This window comes from Phalacrocorax aristotelis, chromosome 2 (genome assembly GCF_949628215.1).
Source record: "Phalacrocorax aristotelis chromosome 2, bGulAri2.1, whole genome shotgun sequence".
Lineage (NCBI taxonomy): Eukaryota > Metazoa > Chordata > Aves > Suliformes > Phalacrocoracidae > Phalacrocorax > Phalacrocorax aristotelis.
This window is the reverse complement of record NC_134277.1, coordinates 108,248,070-108,274,194: the sequence shown is the minus strand read 5'-3', so window position 1 is coordinate 108,274,194 and position 26,125 is coordinate 108,248,070. Positions and strand designations below refer to the sequence as shown.

The window sequence follows — 26,125 nt, the reverse complement described above, 5'->3', positions numbered from 1 at the left end:
ATGTGGAAATAGATGGACAGGTTTGACTTAAATTGAATACCAGGAACCTAATAAGATGTGGCCCAGTAACAGCTAGGAATAACTTCTCACTTCAGAGTAAAACAGTCCCTTTCTCTGCTGTGAGAGCTCAGTCTTATGCTTTTTCAGCTAAAGATCATTTAAGATCTATTGTAAGCCATTATGGTCTTTCATGTAGAAGTTACTAACAATGGCATACATGGGGTACAAAAATTACATGACAGTGGTATACACTGGTTGCAGAAATCTTTTATTGTTTAAGTTCCTTGCAGTAAAAAGAGGCAGTTATAATAAAAGTGCAGATATGGCTGAGTGTTCAAAGCTATTTCCCCACATAAATGGACAAAATCTCTGGATTGAGAAAGGATCAGACACTATTATCCTTTTTGTGCTAAATACAACCTGAAAGCATGATGAATTCTATTAATGCTACTGGGACCGTCTGTGGAATATGGATTTGTTTAGGGTATAACCTGCACAAATCTATAGACCTAATCCTAAAAATGTACTTTTCACCATCTCCAACAAACAGTGCATGTACAGTTGTTTTTTCACCATGGAACAAATTACTGATATGTACAATATTATCTCAAATAAAGGTTGTTTTGTCACATCTGTTTGGGAGTCATTGAACACAAATGTTAGTGTCATTAATACAATGTTTTTACTTGTGAATCTTTTAAAGCTGTTTTGTAGCTGCTCATTCATACTGGCATCCTAGCATGTGACTGGCAAAAGCCAGATTTTCCTTATGAAGCAGATGCTGCTTCATCTGCACCTGGTTGGATAAATCCACACACACACCCCCACACCCACCCTGGTATTTTTCCAGCTATGAATATCATGAATAATGCTTCTGCCCTTACCAAATCTCACGTTGGAAATCTCTCCTGATTTTCAAACTCCTCCACATGTTTTATTTTTAGCTGACAGGAATTTAAACTCTGCACTGGCACCTTTCCCACTAAGCCTATATGCCTTGGTTTTCTTCAGCGAACAGCAATTGTAGCAAACATTGCAGAGTTTGTATGTTACACTACTGTTTTTTGTTTGTTGGGTTTTTTTGTTGTTGTTTTTTTCCTTGCATAAGCTTTGCCTGGCTCTCTCTAATTCAGTAGTGCTTACCTAAAATCTTACTAAAAAAAAAAAAGGAACTAAAAAAAAAAAAGTCACAATTTTCTTTATCCTGATGCCAGCTTTTAGCCATGGAAATATATCAGTTGATTACATGATGTAATTTCTGTAAAATAAGTACCTGATGGAAGAGACGTGATTAAAAAACAGGCAGGTTGCTTTTTCCACGCAGACCATTTGGAACATATTTTATGACCCTCAGATCCAAAATTGCTGTTGGGTAGTCATATAAGTAAGACTAAAGAAATATTCTGCGACAGATTTCTATTCATTATGGAATGCTTGGAAAAAATACAGTGGAAAATTAATTTTGAAATCTGACTTGAGTCTCTCAGAATGATTCAGGATCATTTTCAAAAATGGATTAACATTAAAGCATTTTATTATCTTATTATCTAATGTTATACATTAAGTTTTATAACCATCAGCTTAGCATTTTAATATTGTTATAATAAAACTGACTACTGCAGATAATTTTATATTCCACAATAAAAAAATAAATCTGTGCTGGTAAATCAGTCATCCTTTAAACTCTTAATAAAAGGAAAAATGCCTGTATTTGGAAAGCATTTTGTTCTAAGTACAGTAATATATAATGTGATCAATTGCAGTATTTACATTGAATATTGATTCTAACTTGGACTGATTTCTTTTTCTCTGTCTTATTTGCTAAATCAAGAATTGGTTTATATATTTTCCAATAGCTCCATTAAAAACTAAAATGGCAGCAAATACTTGCTGCCGTTGTAATAGTCTTTATTTTTACATTGAGAGGAAGAGACATTTGGTTTAGTTTTATCATCCTAAGAACAATAAATAGATGATTCTGTGAGTGCTTCTGACAATTGTATTAGAATATCTAGGGTCTATGTTTTCACACAAGTATATTTATATAATGAAGCATTATACAAATATGTATGTTTAACTTTGGTTAATGAGTATGTTCAACTGCAACAGCAAAAATCTGTCTTAACTTTGGAAACAGTTTAAAGCTTATTGATGACAGAATATTTACAATATCCATTTATGGCTTCTACTCCTCCTTTTGTACTTGCAGGACCCAGGTTTTCAGTATCCAGAAGGGGGGCTAGATATCCAAAGCAGCACAGTTTGCATTTGGGCACCTAAATAGCCATGAGGTATATTCAGATGGGAGTCTCCATCCCTTTGCCTCATGACACACTTGGTGTAATTTTTCAAAAGATTTCTACATTCAAGAATTTCCCACCCCCCCAAAAAAAATAACCATCCCAAACCCTTGGCCTTTTATTTTTCATGCTTAAATGTGGGATGATCTCCTTTTTTTAAAAAACATAGGTGTTTTTCATTTTTGAGATTTAGGAAAATAATAGACCAAAGAGTAACTAATCCCCTGCATTTCTATGGGAAGCGTACATGCCTGCAAGCTGTTCAAAGTGAGATCCCCAGTCTGTAAGGTAGTCATAACTCTGATCCACATCTGACATGTTTGAACCTAAAGAGCTGAGGGATCCTGCCAAAGAGCCTGTCCCCTCAAATGCATAGGTCTGAAGTGAGTCATATGGAGGAGCACTAGGGTCTGTATTTGCTTCTTCAAGCTTCTCTGAAATGAATTGCCTGAAGATTGCGCTGTCAGGGCCAACTTGCAGAGACTGTCTATAGAGGCTGTGGATTTCTGTGGTGACGTTCTTCCGAGGTTTGTGTGTTCGCATAACAGTCCGGGTCCTCAGTGCTGAAATATCAAAGGCTTCTGTGTCCTCCTCACCACCTCCTTCATCATCATACCTGACAATGTTCTCTCTGAATTCTTCCATTTTCTCTGAAAAGGGAGACTTCTTCCTCTGCTGTCTTATGGCTACAATTGCCAAAAAGAACACTGACAAAGAAAAGAAAAAAGGAGAGGAGAGGAGAGGAGAGGAGGGGAGGGGAGGGGAGGGGAGGGGAGGGGAGGGGAGGGGAGAGAAAAACAAGGAAAAAAGTAAACAGAACCAGATACTTTGAATGTGCTTGGACAGACTTTAAAAATGACAATATTTCTTGATATAAATGCTATTGCAAAGTGAAGCTATCTTAACAAATTTATAGAGCTGTAATTTTTACGGTTTCTGTGGTTTTGAGAATAGCATAATATGTGGTGGGAAAACTGCTACAAAGGGACTTATAAAATAGGCGAATGAAATGGAGCAGTTCTTTTGGTAGATGGGAGTTCGAAACTGATGGAAACACAGGTTATGTTTTTTGAAACTGCTTTGGTTTATCACATAATATATCAATTTCACATTCAGAATTTAAGTTCTTAATCTCTCACTCTCTCTCAGATCAAAGCCCCAGGAAGATCAAATGAAAAATTAGGCAATGAGCAAGATGTCCTCCTGTTAGTTGAATCATTCAGTTCCATTGACTATGCAGGGTGTGGTTCAATTATTTCTGCTATGCTGCTTTGGAAATTTGAAGACTATCACTAAATTTTGCGTGATGTTGTAGCAGTGTTTACTACCAAGGCCTATGAATCAGAGCAGCTTGTTTCTCTCATATATGAAAGCTTTTTTAAATTTTATTTGAAAGCATTATTTTTTAATTCTACTTCATTAAATTTTTAGCTGAATGATCCCTTTGAAATAGTCTATGACTTTCACAGAGAGTGCTGATTTCAGTTTTTAACTAAATCTTACTACAGTTCTATTTAGTAAGTAGTTTGTGGTCTGTAATTTTTTACTCAGGACATAATGTGATACAACTACCAACAATGGCAGTATTTTACCTCACTTAGGGATATGAGAGACCTGAAGTAATTCTTCATTTCTACATATTTACTGTATATTATTTTATTTGATTGGGACCTACCAACACCAAACTTGAAAAGTGGAAACAAGAATTTCTAAAATGTTCCTATGTATTTACAAAACCCAGATAGTTTCAACTCTCCAAACCCTTTTCATGGTGAACTCTTCTAATGGTATACATGATGATACAGGAAAATAGAAAAAAATGAAACTTTAGATTTCCAATATGTGGCAAATACATTAAGTATAGAAATTTTATTATTTCATTTTAAATAATCACAAAAATACATTTGAAAATTTAATGCATTTAAAATATGTGTCTGTAAAGAGTGTGGTTGATTAGTTTCATTTTCTTTCTGATTAATATATTTATCTATACACCTGCTTTGACTTTTGTGATATGCATGGGCTTAGTAGACATCAAAGGTTTATTCCATCTGGAGAGAGGATCCTGATTAATAATTCCACTGATGGCCTGGATAATGCAATAATACAATTTGCCTGATCCTCAGCCCCTTAAGTGCATAACACAAAGCGACCATGTCCAGATATCCTGCAACAGTCAGAGAGAACTTAAAATGCAGGCTGGTATTCCTGTAAGCTCACACTTACTGCCAGGTCTAAAGCAGGGACTTTGATCAGGGGGCTGCTTTCAAGTGCCCCTTGAAAGATTGCCTGGGACAAGGAAAGCTCAGATATAAATAAGGTGACTCTGAGTCAGGCAGAGTCTAGAAACCACAAATCCAATTGTATGTTCCTGTTTTCTCTGCTGGAAATCAGGAGATGGAATTAGGGGACCTAGTGCATCCCTGGACCTTGCTATGGAGTCAAGAAATGGCTAGTGTCTGCCCAAGAGGATTCCCATCTAGACATAATAATTATGAAGTACCTTTCCATTGTTTTCAATCTTGCCCTATCTATTCAGTTTATTCATAGGGATAAAAAAAGCCACATGTATTTTTCTGTAGGCCATTCTGTTTCTGCAGTTTCCTGCATGTCACCTAATATTGAGAGCCCAAAGCCATATGAATATGTTGACTCATAATTAACAGGTATGTGTGCTGCTTCTGGGCAACTCATTTAACTGTAGGACTGAATTATAGGGTTCTATATGAGGAGAAATTTCAGTGAGCTCTCACCAAGAGTCAGGAGGTCAAAGGTACAACAGGAAATCATTACAGCCAGTTTCTATTCCTTATGCTATGGAAAATAAGCCATAACCTTGCGGACATAATGCAGAATATGGGTGATTTTTAACCTGTAAAATTTCATTTTTCACTGATATAAAGTCAAAATAGTTCCATTAGCTTTATTGAACTTGTCTTTCTTCTCTTCTTTTGCTACTACAGCAAATCAAAATACAGCATCAGAATAGAGCTGCAAGCCTCCATTTTCAAGCCTCAACTTCTCTGTAGTTAATGATGTTACGCTCAGTGTTGTATGCTGTTATTTATAAACTGGTAGAGGTCATATTGTATAATAAGGGTAGAAAAAAGAATGTTCTTTACATAGATATCCTTCATATGGCAAAAAAATGGTTTAGTTAAAAATGTTTTGTATTTCAGTGATATAGGAGTTTAAAAATATTAGTTTTATTTGCTCTCATTAACATGTACTTTGAGAGAATAATTTTAAGTGAAAGATTTTTTTTTAGGGCAATGTAATTTCTGTTACTATTACTTCTTTCCAGACATTATAATTGTGTAGCTAGATATTATGCTTCAGTTTTCTTGTTTTGATTCTGATATTTTATTAAAAAATTTTGTTGAACAACAATTTATGCTAGGTTTGCACAATTTATAATAATGATTTGATACCATATTGCTTAGTGAAATCCTGATTTTATTTTCATTTTCTTACTTCGGAGTTTTTTGTAGTTTCATTAGTGGGAAAATGGTTTTACTAACAAAAGCCATCAACTGTTTAGTGGTATTTTTAGATATGATGTTTTATGAAATATACTGCTTTATAGCATAACACGGATATGCCATATTATTACACAAGCGACAGGGATTTGGAAGCCTTTCCCTGTGGCTTTGTTCGCATCAGGTTGAATTTGGTCTTGAGGCCTGTGACTACCATCAGTGACGAAGCTCTAAGGTCAGTCAGTTTGCCTTGGATAACAAACCTACCCAGCTCTATCACTTCTCTTTCTTTCCTGGCCTCAGAACCTCCATATCTTAACCTCACTTAGACAGATGCAGACTTTCAGGATGGATATTTAGCCTTTGGGGAATGATTAGTACAGTGTGCCTGCTGTTATAATGTTTCAGTGTCATCGAATCACTCATGAAATTCTGCAGGAATATCCTTTTGCTTAAAAAAAAAAAAAAAAAAAAAAAGGAAATTAATTTTGGCAGCAATGGCTTCATGCTTCACCAGGTGAAGAAGGTGAAGAAGTTGTTTCCCTGAGTGCTGTCACTCCAATATATCTTGCAGCATCCGTTGCCTCATGCAGTGCAGGTACAGCCAGCCTTGGGTGGTTGGTATGGTTTGCAGTTTCATTTGCCATCTATGCATGGCCCTTGCAGAGGTACGAGCACAGCTCCTGTGCATTTAAAACACTCTCAAACCCACTTTTCACATCCACAAGATCCCAAATGTAATGGAGGCTAATTTGGTGTCCCGTGAAAGGAAAAGGAGTCACCCAATATTTGAAGAAAAGGCTGTCTGGAGGTGCAACCTTATTAATTGACAGAGAAACTTCCTGTTTCTGGAGTTGTTTTCTGAGTATTGCATCCTTTTTTATTTTTTTTTCTTTTATTATTTTATGTTGATCTTAGCTCTACATTTGGCATACCTAAGGCAGAATAAGTAGGATACTGTTCCTTCTAATATATTCTTATACTAGCCAATTTCCTTGTGTAATACTGTCTTCAGCTTTACCTGGGTTCAATACAGTCTTTGGACCAATACAAACAAGTAGGACCATGACTCAACTAAAGCCAACTTTTAGGACATTGTGTTAGAATTCAAATTCTACTGAAAACTATGGGGAAGGAATTATAGTTAAGAAAACAGAAAAGAAATAAAACATTTGCTTTACTGCATTTTTTTCTCAACAGCACAGTACTTCCAGGCTTCCAGTTAAGGGAACGTCTTTGTCACTTAATCAAGTCTACTGTAAAAGGAAATAAAGTAATTTCTTGTACTCATACTTACCTAGGAGTATCAGTATACAAGCCAAAACAGCAACTAAAGCTTCTGTGCTCAGACCCATGGCATACATGAAAGCTCCATATCGACAATATAAGGTGTTAACTTCGGTGTCACAGTCGCAGACAGTGATAGTGAGAGTATTTGTGCTCGTCAGTGGTGGGGTTCCATTATCCAGAATTAAGATTGGCAAGTAGAAAGAAAACTGTTCTTGCCTTCTGAAGCCACTTCTTGCTGTGAAAATTGCAGCTGTGTTATCTAGAAGATAAATCATTATGCATGATCTGCATTTATCACTTTATTAACAACAACAATAAAACTCCAGTGGAATCTGACCTGTTTAAAAACAATGGTACTGTGCAAAAATGCATATTAACAAAGTTAAAAAAGTAAAACCAGGCATGGGCATGTGGTGGGTTTTTTGTGTCAATCGTGAATAATTGCATTTATTTTTGACTTATGTATTCCAGGGACAATAATAAAATTTGACCTAGGAGCTCTGTTTTTAATGTTCAGAGCTTAAAAAAAATCCCACTGTGTTCAGTACCTGACACCTGCTCAGACTAACTAATTGGTTCTTAAAATGGTTCCATGTAACCAGCTGCTACCAATCCAGCAGTTCACAGATGAAATGTAGACAGTTTACCAATCAAAACACTTCAAAAGTGTGTCTGGCAGCATACAGAGAAAGCAGGTAGCAAGGGAAAGAAGTAAAAACAAGAAAAAAGTCTGCTGAAATAGTCTTTTAATTTTTTCCCTGGCTCAAAAACTGGAGCTAGCTGAGCTCCTGCTGTCTAAATTAGGGAAAAGTTGCTAGAGGCTCTCCCCTTGCTTTGTATTTAACTATTAATGTTTAGAAATCAGTTCTGTACAAAACCTAGTAAGCAACTTAAGTTCAGCTCCTGCTGCATATCAACTAATTCAAATCTGAAACTTAGCTTGCTGCAAAACAAATTAGACCTGTCTAAATCTGTGTATAATATAAAGAAGAAACATTATAAATGTTTACATATAAGAATTTTCTATCATGTCAGGGTGAATTACTGCATGTGTGCATACATATTTGTAGAAAAAAAATGTCTCTACCATTATCTGTATGAAACATCTATCCAAACAGTCTACTGAGGTTAACTCCCTCACATTTAAGTTCTTCTAGGTTTCTGTCAAAATTCAGAAGGTAACTCTGAGGTAAAACACCCCAGATCTCTAGTCTCACTTTCTTTTGCCTAGGACTATCCCAATTCACCAACCCATTTCTAGGAAATGCAGCAGCAAGGGAGAGACTGAGGGCTGACCTCACCATGTCATAAAAGGTGGGTTGGTATTTTTCACCATTAATAGCCACCAAAAAGAACTGTATGTATTGCCTTGTGCATGGCTGTGCCCAAACTTTGTGCAGAATGAGCAAAGGTAGCAAAGGCTAGTGGCGTTTACACAGTCTGACCTTAATGTAATAAGCTATCTCTTCCTGGCACTGAGTGAGAGGTTAATGAAGTTGGGAATTGAAACACATACTAATACATTAACTTTGGAGATATTGAGAGAAGTAGTTTGCCATTTAACATAGTCTAAACTTTCCAAAACTTATTTCCATTGATTTATTCACCTAGATGGAACAGTCAAATAATTAGCAATGTCAATACGAGTAATGTGTACTTTAGCTGATCCTGAAGAAGCTCTTCTTTGCAGCCTCAGCAGACTGACTCTGAGCGGTCATCCTCCCCACAGTTCCGTCTGATACTGCACTTATGTTTTCACCTCAGATTGATTTTGCTTAATATCCCTCTATATCACTCTTTGTAAGAGTCTCAACAATATCAGTTCTGAATAACATTAAAATACATATAGAAGACATTTTATGATGTAAACATTAATGAGCATATGCAGGTTAAAATATATTAGGAAACAAGATTCTGTTTGTATTTATCAGTGTTTAAAATTTTGGTCTTGTTGAAGTGATAAAGTAACAGACTTTTATTAACAACAATCTTCTCTTTCTGGCTATCTGGTTTCTTAACAAGAACTATTTTAACAAGAGACTTGGCATTTCCCACCACATCCTACATTAAGAAAATAAATTTTTAGGAATACTGGTGTACTCTTCATCTTGGCATTTTTCCTTTCCTTGAAATAAAACTGTCTTTTACTGTTTTTGTTACATGGCTGAAAAAGGGAAATAAACTGTTTAGTATTACTGAATTGTTTTGAAATGCACCTCATGACTTGTTCATATCTTACAACAATTTATTTTTAAGTGAAATTTTTTATAAAACTGATAGTGTGAGGACCAGTAGAAGCAAGCATCTTTTATTAGGAAGGTGTTAAAGAGCTACATGAATGACACCACCTTGATTATCTTTGACAGTAAAATGTGAGTTGTTTGTGGATTCCTCAGCCAATGAGAAGTAAAAATGGTGACCTTCTGCTGAGTCATCTTTATCCACTGCACTGATGCTTTGAATTAGCTGGAAACACAGATAAACAGAATTGTGTAAGAATAAAAGCATTTACCTGTTCATTAAAAAAATAAAAGAACATATCAAGTATGTTAAACTGCTGATGCTAGAGATGTGACCTGTGAATACAAATTGAGTGCATGTCATGCAGTCACAAATATACTCATCCCATAGTCAACAATCTCATCGAGACTCATATTCTACAAATACCCTGCTTTTATTTTTCATCTGTTTGAGAGAGGCAGGCATTAAAATCCTGTGAAAATGTAAAAGATATTCTGGACCAAAGGACAAGGGGTAAATGAAATTTCCATAAATTAAAAAAGTAATCATATATACAGTGTTTTGTCCTTTTTTTTCAAGGTGAGAATTATATCATTCTACATTTGAACAAATCCTTCTATTGAAACCCATTTCCTTCCAGCCCACAAACACATTGACATCATTCTACTGATATATTGCAGCTACAATGAGTGAGATATGGTGACAAGTTCATGTGCTGAATTGTTGATTCTGGATATTATAACAGATTGATTATGGAACTTCTTGGCTGCTTTTTCTCAAGAAAGCAGAATAGTATTCATTTACAAATATGTCAAACCAGATAGTCATTGCAAGATAAAATAAAAAATAACAGTTATCATTCAAAAGAAAATATTTCATCTCTGTAAATAAACAACCACACTACAGTTAACATAATTAGCAACATTTCTGCTCAAAAAGAGTTTATATTTGTTACTTTCATCAGTAAATATTTAATGACCTGGGCATCAGCATATATCCTCGCTGATCAGAGAGAAAGCAAACTGATGCAAGTCCACCTACTTTCAGAAAAGTGTCCGATTTGAACTTGGTCTCTATTTTATTGGTAATCTCATGCCTTGTAGATATTTGTACCCAAAGGACTTGAAGCCTCAACTTTATCCAAACCAGAAAGCATCTGAGTGCTACAAGCAGTGCTTTAGAAGCAAAGCAGTAAGTCAAGGGAAGTGACTACAGCCTTCCATCTGTGTCTTTGAAAAAATTTTCCCAGTTGAACCATTTTTTAGTCAAAGACCTAAGACTTCAGCACACATTCTTTTTCTTTTCAAGCAAGCTAAGTTTGATGAAATTATCACAGCAGAGTGAAAAATGTGGCTTATACCCCAGAAGCTTTGTATTCTTAACACTCTGCCCTTTTAATATGTGAAATTTATTTCAAATACATATTTTCACTCTATGGAAAAATGAGGACCATTGAGATTTTTGTATTGCCACTAATGAAAGGAGTGATTGCTCAGTGATCTACCTGGTGACAGTGTACAACAGATGAAGCTTCTTTGAGGAAATTTTTACCCTTTTCTCAGAGCAAACAAAATAGCTAATGTGATGCAAATACAGGTATAGGTATGCAGGTCAAGAAATCAGTGAAGAGCAATACTGATCCCTAATATTACCTGATAATAAATCATAGAATTCATTTTTATAAGGGAATATATTTCTCAGAATACACTCAATATGAACAGCAATAGAAAACAAAACTATATATCCAGTCTAAAACACAAACAGTGGCACATTTTCATTAAAATATTCTGCTATATACCTGAAAAAATGAAAAAAGACTTTGCTGGCCTTTGATGATGATTTGATAGTAAAACATCCATGGCTGCAGCCAAGAAAAACTTTGTGTGGATAAATGTCTCTCCATAAAATTCAGGGTCTATCAAGCTAGACCGAATATGACTAGTACTATAGTAATTAACCTACAAAGACACCTTAGCTACATATGATTTTTTAATTTATTTTTTATTTTTTATGTTTTAGTTTAGTAACTTAGCAGAGAAGAATTACCTATTTACCTTCAAAAAAACCCCAAAACCCAACAATTATTTATTGATGTGATTTTTATGCTTTCAGTTTTCATTCTGATTAATAGTTATTTAACCAAGTATTAGCAATGTCTTTGGAAAGTATATTAGTAAGAATCTATCATGTTTGAAAATCATAAACTATTGCAGTTGTGAATTAGATACTTTTTTTCCCATTTCATTATTAATTTCCATTACTTTTCATACAGAATGTATAAATTTTATCCATATCTGATACTATCAATATAATTCTAAGGAGTATGTGTCTAGCTGAAAAAACCCTTCCTTCCATTGTTTTGATCTGTACTGTGCTCTTCTACACAAACCTAAGACTCCTATGGTTATTCTAAGCATATTCACATGCCTTTAAGGATTCACCCTAGAAGCAGGGGATTATTTGGAACATAAGGACAGGGCAAGCTCTTATTGTTTATTTCTTACTGTATCACTTCCACTAAGGTTCATGAGTCTATAAAATATTCAGAGAGCAATAGGCAGCTCTGATTTTACTATGTCTAAAGGAACAATCACCCATAGAGAAAGAAACTTTTTCTTCTTTTCTGTTTTCCTAGGCATTGTACGTCTAACCTAGAAGATTCTAGCCTTTCACTAGGGAAACTGGCATCACAGACTGAAAAATGGCACTTACTCTTTGTGAGTCAAGGTTTAAAAAACCCCTATATTTTAGTATGTAAACAAAGAAAATAGAGTGAATTATGTGTTACTTCTGCAAGGTTATAACAGTTGTTATACTGACTAGGCTAGAATTTAATTGCTGTAAAATTTCTTATTTCAAGTCTCATTAGTCTAGAAACTTTAATAATCCCACAGTCCATTCAAAAATATGCATTTCTTTAAAACTGAGATTAATTAACTCGATTTTTTTCTTGAAAAACTGATTTAAGTTCATGGTGGGTAGGCCTCATCTACTGTTTCTTTCCAAAGAGACTAAGATTACTGCTGGGAACAGCAGGGGTTCCTTTGATCAAAGGTCACAAAAAGATGCGGCCTGCTGTACTCAGCTTCCCCATCCATCTGATTAGTGGGCACTTTCAACTAACAAATATCATCAGTGGGGGACTCTAAGATATCGTTAACAGCTCTGATCCCTCATTAATTAGTTATTTTTATAGAAGGGAATTTCTGTAAATGATTCTGGACTGAATTTCTAGCTGAGTGTTTTTTGTCTGGCGGATAACAACTTATGGAGTATGGAGCAGTTGACTGCCTGCTAGTCTTGATGAAAATTCATTGAAATTTTTTTCCTCAACCCCAAGTAGTATCACTGAATTGGAATTATGCATGTATGTACAGAAGGAAGAAGAAAACAACTCTGTTACTGTCCTTTCTGCTTCTAAGCACTTTCTCTCTACCAAATTCAGCTTAAGGCATAGACTGCCCACCTGAACAACAAGTATTGTTAATTTTGATGCTCGAGTACTCTGAGTGTAAAATCAGAAGTCTTTTGTGAGTGGTCCCACACTCAACTATAGTCTTACCATTCCCATTAGACAGGTGGAAGGAAGCAGGAACAGATTTGCCCCCTTTCTCTTCCTGCTTTAGCGTCTTTTGTTTTGTTTTCCACCCAACATCCTTCAATAGCTCTGCTGTGCTCTATAGGATGTGAAAGATCTGATCCCTCACCTGTTTTGGGAGTACAGAACTGGTTTTGCTCAAATTGGCAGAGATCTTATAAGTAGTAGGATTTTTGTCATTGCTTAATAATGTTTGATGACCGTCAGAGTTCAGTGCAGGTAAAAGATTAAAATGTTCATTACTATAGTCACCACCTGCATTTTCCAGGTAGACCTTCCACCTCAAGACCAAGATTCTCCTTTTGACTGCTTCTATTTCTTTTTTGAAAAGCAAATTGGCACAATATTGATCTGATTTCTCTGTCTCTATGTAACATGTTTCTGCTCAACTGGAAATAAAATGGTGTACATCTCAGCAAAGGAATAATGATTATAAAGCTCATGCCATGACACTTAGGTGCCTTTTTATGTTTGTTTGTATATGCTGATAAACTCTGCCTGTTCCATTCTGCTATGAGAGAATCTTGTTGAATCATGGTCCATATAAAACAGAAAAAGGAATTTTCCGTGGGCCACTGTGCTCACTGTGTCAAAATGTCACAAGTTACACTCAGTGCATCTGCAGGTGTAGCTTAGAGTAAGGGCCTGCTAGAATATATGGTGCTTTCATAGCTTCACCATGTTTTTATACTCTAAGGGATGCCTTCATTGCTTTTTTTCTTTTTAACTTTTTATTTTCTTATCACTACTGATCAGACGCTTTTTGTAAATGATGACGAGAACATAGCGATGCAGAATAATCTATGTTGGCTTACTAGCCCATCACTTTTGCTTCTTTGCTATCAAAAATAATTTTAAATCATGATTTGTTAGAACAGATCTGTTTTAGCAAACTGCTCATTGTTAACATTAATCATATACCCCTAGAAATTTGTTAAAGATTTCCCCTCGTCTCTTCTCTCAACATTTCATCATGTAGAGAAGTAATATCAAATGAATACTCTTCACTTTCACTGAAACTGATTATTATTTTATTATATACTGAATACTGAATAAGTAAATTTGGGGGTTTTTTTCGTATCTCTATCTCAAAGTGCTATGCCTACATAGTCACTTCTTTGGATCTAATAAAAATTACTAAGGAAGCTGCAACATCAGTCACTGCATATGTGATCCCCAAATTACAGGAACTCAGAATTGCCAGAATAAGTACGCAGTAGAGAAGACAGCATTAATTCAGAATGTAGGTGCATCCAGTGTAGCTTGTCTTCACTTGAAATGTTTCCTGCATGATACGGAGAAAGGCCAATATCCATGAAAAGGACTGAAATTACCATGCCTAAAAATAGGTACATTCTGGATGGTCAGCTTGCTTACATATGATGTAAGACATTTGGTATAGCTTACTTCAGACTTTCAGGCTTCAGTTTCAGGCTGAGTTAATTTATTAATGTCTTGGAAATTAAGCTTTCTGGGACAAATCCATTCCTGCTAGCATGCCTCTAGTGTTACCTTTGAGGCAGATTTAGTCCATTTTGTGTCCTCATTATTTTTATGGAATATTGACTCTAGAATTCAACAGTTTGTAGCTACTCTAAGCATTCTTAAAGGGTAACTATACAGAATTAAACCACATTGTGGTCATCATTTATATGTCTACATACAGTTATAATGTCAAAAGTTCCGATCAAAAAGGAATCCCGGCTTTGGGTATCTTATTGTTCTATTTGATCTGATACTAGCTATAGCTGTAGTAAGATAGAATTCTATTTTATATAACAACTTCCATGTTTGAGTTATTTTTAAAATTACTTATTTAATACTGCTGGTGCAGTGAAAGTGTTTTTTCAATGTGCAAAAGAAAACTTTAGTTGTGGTTAGTATACAGCTGACTTGGATTATAGGGCAGTACAGAACTTTAACATGAAAGGGGTAGTGAAAAATCCATTCAAAATGTCTTTTAAACATAATGAATGGATTTAGAATTACCCCAAAAACCACCTATCTTCTTTACTTCCATTTCTATTGTCAAATTTCAAATTATAGTCCCACAGACTGAAATGTAATCCTTTTGTTTGAATGTCATTCAGAGGCTAAACCAAACATGTCCATAACTCTCACAAAACCACCATAAAGGGACATGAAGGTCAAGACTATTGAATAAAAGCTGACAAAGAATTTTTATAATCTTTCAGAAAATACAGAATCACAGAATCACACAGAATCACAGGTTGGAAGGGACCTCAGGGATCATCTAGTCCAACCTTTCTACAGAACTTCAAAACAATATGGCTTCTCTAGATTGAAGCTACCGTTAACTGCCTCTGAATTCGGATAATTAGGAAAATAGTTTTATTCATGATGTGTTTCACATTCTTTTTCATAGCCTCATATACTCTAAGGCTATGTAAAAATAACCTATTTGACACATAACTCTGTGTTGCTTTTATTGTAAACCAGGCAGACATGAAGAAAAAGTAATCCAAATAAGAAACTTTATTTTTTGACAGTATCTTTCTCTCTGCAGTGCTTTTCCTTCCTTTTGCCTAAACACTATAATCTGGGTGATATAAATATATTTTGGAGTATCCCATGAAAGTAGACACAGCTCAGCTGAGATCAGGGAAGTAAGTGAATTCCAAAGGTGCAGAACATCTCTGAGAATATCTATCTCTCAGCATTTCGTTTCCAGCTAGATGGATAGAGATAGCTACTTCAGAAATTGAAATGGGGTAGAATATCTATACAAGCTTTGATCTCAACTCATAACATGTAAGCAGATTCCTGAGCTGTTTGGAATTGATTGCAGAAATATGGCTAAGATAAAAAGGTATGTAATGTCCTGATTAAGCCTTTCAACTGCTTAAACTGATTCTTCTGAAATGTAAATTTTGTTATTCAGTGGACAACCAGGGTATCTATAAAATGATTTTTGAACCTTTTGGCTTCTTGTTGATGAAAATAAAGTATATTTTTTTCTGTGAGTAAAAAGTAAAACAAGAAAAAGAATACTAGCACTGAAGGAGATACATCAGCTATCAAACCTGCTTTAAATCACAAACATTGAATAAAATTTCATAAACTTTGACTGTGATAATTATGCACTTTAATAGCAATTTTCTCTTCTTCCTAAGATCATTTGTTAATGAGCAGATTATTTAACATTACTGTCATGGTCTCCAAAGGCTAAACTGAAGATGCCCATGACTCTCAAAAACCTACAGCAATGGAAAAAATAATAATAAAAAAAAAACAGTAAAATTTTGCCTGTCTGTAAAATGGGAAAAAATATCCTGCTCATTCCTCATTCAGGTATTACAATGTTAAACAGGAATAATTCTGTATCCTATGCTTAAAGAGTTTATTATTATTATTGTTACTACTACTATTCTTTACAGTGCCATTTCCTCCAGTGATCTTCAAAATACTTAATATATATATACTTAATCTGTTATTGAAAAGTAGACATTAATGGGCTAGCAGACGGATGTTATTTATCAGTAAGCAACTATGAAATAATAAAAACGTTGGGAAATAAATCACCTGGGATTTTATATTGTAGGCAAGTCCAAAACATGGTTTACAAATATTCATCTCAAGTTTCCATATTTAATTCATGGTGTCTTGAAGACAAGGAACATGAAGTGGCATTTGCCTGTGTATTGATCTGCCAATGAGTTACCCAAAGACCAAAAGAAATGGCTTGCTCCAAGTATTTCTGAACCAGAGGTAGCCTTTGCAGAGTGGAAAATTACCAAATACAGAACAAACAAACCAGCTGCTGATAGAGAAATATATACATGGATTGAACAAACTATAAGGAAATTACTTTTGCTGCAAAGAAAGCTTTATTTACCTGCAGACTGATCAAGGTCAAAGCAAACCAAACTGGTGTAAAAAGAAAGGCTCTGTGATTCAGACATCAAAACATAGCAAAACATTTGAATGGAACCATCACAAATATCCCAAAGGTCTCTTTTGTATGTCCAAGAATGTTTTAAAATGGTAAAAAAACCCTGACCATATAGACAGATTTTTCTGCCTATAGCTTTTTGTTGTTTGTTTTTTGTTGCTCATTTTGTACCTTTTTTTTTAAACTTTGAATATCCTGTTTTCCTTCTTTCAGTTCTCTTTTAGATTCCTCTGTGGAGCCTGGCAGCATGCTTACTGCACAGTTTGGGGCTTAGGAGGTAGAACTGTATCACTTGAAAAAAAATCTAAAGCTGTAGAGGAAAGTGGGCGGAGGAAAACAGTCAGCAGTGGACCTGGGGCATTAGGGCAGCTGACTGATGTGACCCCATTCGCCCAGGGAGTGAGTAGGAAATTTTAAAAAACCCCTAGGGAAGGATGCTTAATATGGAAATCCCATAAACTGCCAGCTAGGGAAGGTGTTGCAAGGGCTGTGACTTAAAGATCTTCAGATTTCCACTGAACTAGACAGGGTTTGAATTCAGTTCATAATAAATTATTTATAACCAAAGAACACAATGAGTCTGGTTTGAATCTGAGTCTGGTTCTTCCCAGCTACATTATGCTGTTGCTGTAGATACCAGGCCTAGTTTTAACTTCTGTGACATAAGCATGAATCAAATCCATGTTTTATGATTTTTGTTGTTGTTGTTGTTGTTGTTTTTTGTTTTTATTTTTTTTTCTTTTTTCAGAAATTTCTGTCTGTAGTTCTCTATTACCTATTTTGGTAGACAAACAAGGAGATGTATCAAATTTGTTTTAAATGGGGAAAAATACATATCAGTCTTCTGAAATCTAAATTTCAGTCTATACATATATCAACTGAACTGATTTTGGAAGTAGACAAAATACAGCCTGTACTCACAGTTCTGAAATAATCAATATTAAAGGAAATAATAACATCTCAGACCAAATCTTCATTGTAAAGAGAAAACTGATGGCTAACTCTTTCACACTTACCTGGCCAGAAACTGCATTTTCACAAACAAATGTTTCATAATATTTAGGGAATTCTGGTGCATGATCATTAACATCGAGAACTTGAATATATACATTTGCTTCTGAAATTTTTTCAGGGTTTCCTGATGGTTAAAAAAAGACAGAATTCAAAAGCTATAATCTAGGCATTAGAAAAAGTTAAAATTTTACTTATATTCTGCAGAGAAAAAAACAGTCAGTGAGACCTATGGACACATTTTATACTAATTCTTTATAATGAGTTCAAATGTATCCTATACATATATAAAAAAGGACATTTTCTTTTTTTGCTGGGGTTCTGTTCACAAAAGGTGGTGTTTTTTTTGTTTTGTTTTGTTGGTTTTTTTTTCCCACCAATCCATCTTGTTATATTAGAATAGTATATCTTGAAATATATAAGGACATTTCATGTAATATTTTTTTTTCACTCTTTTATTTACCAAGTCAGAAACCGATTTAAATGTAAAAACCAAAATCTTATCTGAAGAAATTGAGTGAGGTTTTGTTCACACAGAACAGTTTTCTCTACTAGTCATGTGTAAGGGTATAAGAAGGAGAGTGTCTGGTCCTCTGAGGGTATCTGGTCAAAGACCTTATTCGGTGCAACAAGAGTTAATAAGAAAAGGAGGAAGCCATAAACAAGAACATATGGGACATAAATCTGAGAGACAAATTATAAGGAAGGGGGTGATAAGAACCAAACCTGGTCAGAAACACTAATTGATGGGGGCACGTGAGAGTGTGAGAAAGTTTATTCTTACGAGGTTATCAGATTGAGGACCTTGTCAATTGAGAAATGGAGGGGGAAAAAGGGGAAAACAGAAACAAAATATACCAAAACACAGACCTGACAAAGCAAACATGGAGATAGTGACAAGAAACAAACCTCACAATAATTGATGGGCTATCCAGGAACCCCAGGGTGATAATTCCAGGTAGATCAACCGGGATTTTGCAACTGATAAGACTGTAAACCAGCGGACCCCAGACCTGGAGGGGCATAGGAATCAATGGAGCTGTACAGACACATGGGGGACACGCAGGCAGGAGCAAAGAGGGGGCAGACTGAAAGGGGTATAAAGGGGCTGGTAGCATGTAAAACAGGGCCAGACAGTAAGCTTCTCTGGCTGAGCCCTGCACCTGATCACCAGTCAGTCTTATCATCTATCTTATTAATTCTTTTCTTAGCAATCTCCCTGAATAACCTAACTCTCTATCATTGCATGTGTATGTGTAGTGCAGGGACTAAGTACCAGCTACTGGTGAGATATGCACACGTGTGAATGAAAATTCGTGCCAGCTACTGGAGTCATATGAGGGTGTGGGTGCCCCTGGCACATTAATCCCAGCTACTGGAGCGAATGGTGGGTGCAGGGCATGAGTGTATCTTCCCCAGACTAGGTGTGTGTGGGGTGTGTATGTGCTTTCATTAGCAAACTTTAAGCTGGACTCAACAGTGAGTAGGGGGTCCTTGGATCCAGGCCAGGCACTTAGGGGCATCTACGCTGGTACACTCAGGCTGAACTTGCAAACGTGGGGTGCATGAAGGACAAGTGTGTGAGTGCTGTGGGTTTGCCAAAGAGCATTGAGCATGGACTAGCTGGTGATTTGGGGACCCATGGTGTGGATAAGAGCACCTGGGATCCAGGCAGGGGAGCGGACAGAGTGGATAGAGGGTCTGTGTGGATACTGAAGGGATCCGTGAGTGTATGTGTGCTTGTGAACCTGGAGAGTATCGCATGTGTGTGCACCTGCACCAGTGACCCCCTGCCTCCCTAGACAAAGAGGAGGAGGGGACTTGGTTGTCTGTCCTTGTGGTTTATGTGTCTTCTGTATGTAGGTGCTGCTAAAGGCAGTGCCTTGTCTGTAGCAATCTGTGTGACTGGCTGTGTCAGTGTCCTCTGTGTCTGTGTGTCTCTGGGACAGGTGCTCAGCTTGGGTTGAGCCTGCAAACAGATAAATATCAGCCACATCCCTGAGCCTGGGCAGAGGCCACAGGTCCCTGGGTGCTGGGCTGGGCTTCAGTGCAAGGCAGGAAGGTCCTGGGCTGGAGCAGCTAGAGGAGGTGGCTCCATTTTCTTACATCACTTAACATCATAGATACCACAACAATTGGCCACAATCCTTTAAGAAATTCTGTTGCTTTTCCTCTTCTTCAGTATTTTGAAATTTTGAAGATTTGGGAGGAAATTTCACCAAAATTCATATGCTTCAAAAATATTTCTGCCACTGCTAGATGTGGAGTAATTGCAATGGACACTGATACCTGAACCTAGCCAAAGCAGAAAGCTGAGACTTTGAATTTGGAACAACAGAGCTGTTCTATCCACTGGTCTCCAAATACATATTGGCAAAGAACACTGATTTTGCCTGGGCGCGTCTAAACACATTACTGCTGACGGACTTCATAGACTGAGCTTATAGGTTTGTTCTAAGTATTACTTGCACAAATTCCTTAGGCATTTTGTACTCTCAGAAACTGTACTGCTTCTGTTATAAAAGTTTACTTTTTTACTGTATATATCTAAAGCCACTTTATTACTGTGGCTTTAGATATAAAAGCTATGTCAGTATGGCTTATTCCCATATGAAAAAAAGCCCCAAACTTTGCTACTCTAAGGCACTTTTTTCCTGCATTTACTGCATTTACACAAGTTTATATTACTATAACTACCACAGATGAGGAAAAGCCAGACCTAACTACGCTAGTTTCATGGCACAAAAGTTGTGTGTAGACTAGGCTAAAAATAAATTTTGTTTATGTAATAAAAATGGTTATAAATATGTCACCTGAAACCAAGGGAAGGAAGATCTGCAGGTACAACATTCTCCTCAAGAAACTGGCTGCTTGTGGTTTGGACTGGCGCACTCTTCACTAGGTAAAAAACTGGCTGGATGGCTGGGCCCAAAAAGTTGTGGTGAATGCAGATAAATCTGGTTGGTGGCCAATCACAAGTGGTGTCCCCTAGCACTCCGTTTTGGGGCCAGTTCTGTTTAATGTCTTTATCAATGATCTGGACAAAGGGATTGAGTGCACCCTCAGTAAGTTTGCAGATGACACCAGAAAGGGCAGGAATGTTGATCTACTTGAGAGTGGGAAGGCTCTAGAGAGGGATCTGGACAGGCTGGATTGATGGGCTGAGATCAACTGTATGAGATTCAACAAGGCCAAGTGCTGGGTCCTGCACTTGGGTAACAAGAACCCCAGGAAATGCTACAGGCTTGGGGAAGGGTGGCTGGAAAGCTGCCTGGCAGAGAAGGACCTGGGGGTGCTGGTTGACAGCCAGCTGAACATGAGCCAGCAGTGTGCTCAGGTGGCCAAGAATGTCAACAGCATCCTGGCTTATATCAGGAATAGTGCGGCCAGCAGGAGTAGGGAAGTGATTGTGCCCCTGTACTCGGCACTGGTGAGGCCGCACTTCAAATATCATGTTCAGTTTTGGTACAAGAAGGACATTGAGATACTGGAACGTGTCCAGAGAAGGGCAATGAAGCTGGTGAAGGGTCTGGAGAGCAAGTCTTATGAGGAGAGGTTGAGGAAACTGGGGTTGTTTTGCCTGCAGAAGAGGAGGCTGAGGGGAGACATTATCTCTCTCTAGAAGTACCTGAAAGGAGGTTGTAGTGAGGTGGGCGTCGGTCTCTTCTCCCAAGTAACAAGCGGTAGGACAAGAGGAAACAGCCTCAGGTTGCACCAGTGAAGGCTTAGATTGGATATCAGGCAAATTTTCTTCACCAAAAGGGTTGTCAAGCATTGGAACAGGCTGCCTAGGGAAGTGTTTGAGTCACTATCTCTTGAGGTAGATGTGTAGATGTGGTGCTTAGGGACATGGTTTAGTTGTCAACTTGGCAGTGTTAGGTTGGACTTGATGTCCTTAGAGGTCTTTTCCAACCTTAATGATTACATGATTTTCTACTAAATACTTCCCAGAAGCCCTTGCCTATCAACACATCAAATCACTTACATGGCATAGCTCTGAGAAATGTATGCCCTCCCCACGATGTAATTTTTTACTCTAGTAGGCAAGAAGTTTCTCTGCAACAGTAATCTTGACATTAACTTGGACACGTTGTTGGGTAAGGACCATAATGAAGACATTTTTCCAACAAATAAAAGAATCTTAAACCATTCCAGGAATACTAAATATCTATAAACCTATATCACTATCAATATATCAATCTGCTCTGTCTAAACCAGAAGTATGTCACTCACAAGACTATTCATTATAGTTAAAATATGCCTCATGATAGGTGCTAATGTCACTGCTTCTGACCTGTTCACTTCAAACTATAGGTTTGGTTCGTTAATACATTGCTTTTTAAATTTATAATTCACTAGTTGCCTGGAGCAAACATTTATTTTCTTGGATCTCATGGAATCTGTGCTCGTAGCTTTGAGTCTTTTGCCAAAGGAAATGGCAGCTAAAGCAACTACCACAGAGATAAAGGGCTAGATACTCAGCAGTTTCACATTGCTATTCCTCCTGTGAAATCATCAGAGTCGTTGCTAATTTACCAAAGCTTATGATCTGTCACAGTCATCTCAAAAATACTTCTTTGTGGGATTACATTTGTCTTGTTGAATCCCAACATCCATAATAATAAAATAGGCAATGAAACAGTGCTTGGTTTATTTTTTATATAAATATAGAAGGTAGCACACATCCTTTTTAGAAATAATACTGAGAGTGCAGGACCTACCCAACCACTTTTGCTTAAGTCAGAATTTGATATGTAGGGCAGAGATTTGGCTGGACTGTCATTGCAAGGAAAAATTTGTAACACTTATTAGGAGGCACAGAATACCTTTGGTGGCTTCAGTCATATATAAAGTGGCATGGGAAGGACCCAGCTACATTGGGCTATTCCTAACTTGCTTGTTATAAGATTCATAGATTCTGTATTGGCTTTAAAGCCTACCCTTTCTTGCACAAACACTTAGGCAGCTTTCAACCCAGAGCTGCCATTCACATGTTTTCTTTCATCAAATAACCCTTCTTTTTTATTTTAGTTTTGTTAATAGTCTTATTTCTACTTCCTTACTACATTTGGGTTGTTGTGTTGTGGTAGTTTTTGGGTTTTTTTTCCACAGCATATATTTAAAAGACAAGGAAGAGCGTTTTTCATGTTGCTGTTGGAAGATAACTGTATGGATGATTTTAATTTTTCTGAAATTACAGGTGTTTTGTTTTGCAAGGGAGCAACATGTTAAAAAGCCACTCTGGGAATCAGTGACTCATAAATATTTACTGAAGATTTTGGGTGAAGCAAAATCCTTTGGCTGCAGCTGGGGAAGATGGTGGGCAACACTTATTTTGTCCTTATCCCTTACACAGGAAAACTTGTCAGAATTTCAATACAGCTATCGTACTTGTATCCTGCATTAGGCTAAAGATCTTTCAATGAGCAGAAAATCTCTTTGTCAGAATGTCCATGAGAGAGATCATAACTGGAAAAACAAGGTCTGAACGAACAGGATATCAAATGCAATAGATTGGATCAGTGTGAAGAATTAAGTTGATGTTTTAATTATAAGAGACCTAAATAAGTAACTTGCTTATTTTGGAGCTGTGTGAAAAGAAAAGCAGTGACCATCTCTACAGACACAGTAGAACTTAATACTTGCAGGAGATTAAAGAAAGCTTGGCATTGTCATCAGCCAGTAAAAGGAAACTTGTAGTAATATTAATAATAACAGTAATAATAACAAATAATAATAACAGTTGTTGTTATAATCATAATTTAGGCTAAAGCAAATTTCTTTACTTCCTAAAGGAAATGAAAACTTCTTTTTTTAAAAAAAGGATCAATTAAAAAGTTATGAATTCTATCAACAAAAGTATATATGACCAATGTGGAGTGACAATTAAATATTGAATTAAAGATATGATCCACAACTGAAACCTTCAAGGAGCTGTAAGTTCTGTAGTCACGTAGTAGGTCTGGAACCCACTATGAAAGGACATTTACAAGATCCAGTGGAAAAATGACTCTTGTCTCTAGTGGGTAAGTTTGCTTATGACTGGCAGTACACTTTTCCAATGGGCTTATAGAGAAATGAGGATCAAAGTAAGCTCAAGCCAGTTGCTATCAGGAATTTTTGTTGTCTGTCTATAGCTCAATAGATAGAGAGCTGAAGCAGGTCTTCCTCTTCTAAATCAATCAATTGTCAGTCAATCTTCTTACAGACTTAATAAATCAGTGTTAAGCTGATGACTTAAGGATTTCTTGCTCTCATGCATGGTTAGAATGCTGCTGTTTATGCTTCAGCCTTGTACTAGGTGGAAGCTGATTACAACCAACTAAAAACTGACCAAAAGAAACTTGATTTCTCTTGAGCTAGAACCATCTTAGGCATAAAGTGGAATAAGACTCAACAGATTACAGGTTCCAACTGCTTCTGTTTAAGGTCCAATAAATTAGATTTACTTCTGGGTACCTTTAAACATGCTAGCTCGATGGTGTGAAGATAAGATGATCCACACCACAAGTCTGCAATAACAGAGACAAGCTCCTCTTACTAAGCTCTGATCCCTGTCATTACAATGGAGACAAAAGACTTGTGTCCCTTATGAATACCAGGACCTCAATAGGCCCCTAGGGATCTTGCTGTTATAATGCAGTTTCAATATCTGCCTCAGCTGCAATGAATATCTTGTGTGGATGAACTCTAACAGCATTTTGATTTGGCTTCAGTGGAGCCACAATGTCATCCACCAAATGTCTCATACACACAGTGTATGATATGACTATATTTCAATGAATAAAATGCTACTAGTTCATAATATAAATCATTTTAGGTATGCCCAGACCAAGGTGACCTAACTTCAATGCTTTTGAATATAGTGTTATAGACAGTGACCTTATTATCATTAAAGAAATAAAGAATAAGAATATGAAGATAATGAGGGCTCGATTTCTCTACAATAACTTTCATTACTGTGAAAGACTCTCTTTTGCTGCAGGAGGCACTTATTCATTTGTAACATTTTGTTCTTTCCTATTTTATTGTTTAACTAAACAGAAAAGTCCAGACCTAAGTTATCCTGCTGTGTTTCCATAACACCATTCAAGACATGACAAAAACATGCCAGAGATCAATTTTACCAACACCTGCCAGCTGCCCAACAACATGAGCAGTAAAATACATTCATACTTAAAAACTCACAAAGAAACTGAAAAGGAAGGGAATACTATCAATTCCCAAACACTAAAGAATTCAACGAACATAGCTACTGACTATCCTATATTAAACTGCTAGCAGTAATATTCTACATATATACATGGAATGCTCCTTTTTGGGAAGAATGCAATTTATGAATATGTGTTTAAAGCAGTCTCAGGAATAAATAACATTTAACTAAGATTCAGGATTAAGAAAACATGCTAAAAGGATTTGGCAAAAACCTGATTTATTGATTGGACTTTAGTTTCATATGTTTTTTTCTCCTTCCTGAGGATGGATGTGATTATTTTTTAAATAATATCCTAATAATCTTGTTAAACTGCCTTATAAATCAGTATTTGTTAATTTTCTAGAGTGTTGTCACAGAGTTAGGGCAACCAGATCACCAAAAGCACAAACAGTGGCAATTTGCATTTGACTTTCAAACTGAACTGACAGGTGAAATCTATATAAAGGATGCTTCACAGGTTTAATTGTCACTGAAGAGAAGTCTAGCTGATTTAGGCCTTACATTCACAATTAATGAGCCACAGGTTTCTGACTGGTGTTAAATTAGACCCTGGCTAATTTCACACTAGTCAAAAATCTGGTGTGAAATTAACCAGGGTCTAATTTAACATAAGAACTTGCACTGCAGGAGCAATTCATATGCTTCAGTGTAACTTGAAAGTGTTACAGTCTTGATCCTATTATAATTTCCTTTCTTTTTTTATAAGGTCATCTTTTATGAAAGAGCACAGGACCTTGGAGCTCAAATACATTCCACTTCTATTTAACTAATCATTTTAATAATGCTTCTTAATGTAGCAAGCAACGGTAATATAATGAGAAAGAAGCATGCATTCTCCACTTAAAAGAAGGCATATTCAGAGGATAATTACAGTCTGCAGTATATAAAACACAGTGTTCCTTAAATTTCTTACTCACTTGTTTCTGTGGCTGTAACAGTTATGTTGTGCCAAGAAGCTATCTCTCGGTCCAGAGGTTTAGTTGTAACGATTGTTCCATTGTGTTCATTGATGCTGAACAATCTCTTTAAATGCATGCCGTGGACAATAGAGTACCTGTACCAAAAAAAGTAAAGAGA

General features: G+C 36.4%; 1 protein-coding gene across 1 annotated transcript in view; it reads right to left on the bottom strand.

The window, feature by feature from the left end:
• Window positions 1-254: 254 nt before the first annotated feature.
• CDH19 (cadherin 19) overlaps window positions 255-26,125 on the bottom strand; it is a 72,396-nt gene continuing 46,525 nt past the window's right edge. Inside the window, exons 9-13 of the mRNA XM_075084606.1 lie at window positions 25,966-26,102; window positions 17,838-17,959; window positions 9,418-9,535; window positions 7,077-7,328; window positions 255-3,007 (exon numbers count right to left, since the gene is read on the bottom strand). Coding sequence (XP_074940707.1) covers window positions 2,517-3,007; window positions 7,077-7,328; window positions 9,418-9,535; window positions 17,838-17,959; window positions 25,966-26,102 — 1,120 coding nt within the window. The 3' untranslated portion in view covers window positions 255-2,516. The remainder of the gene's footprint in view (window positions 3,008-7,076; window positions 7,329-9,417; window positions 9,536-17,837; window positions 17,960-25,965; window positions 26,103-26,125) is intronic.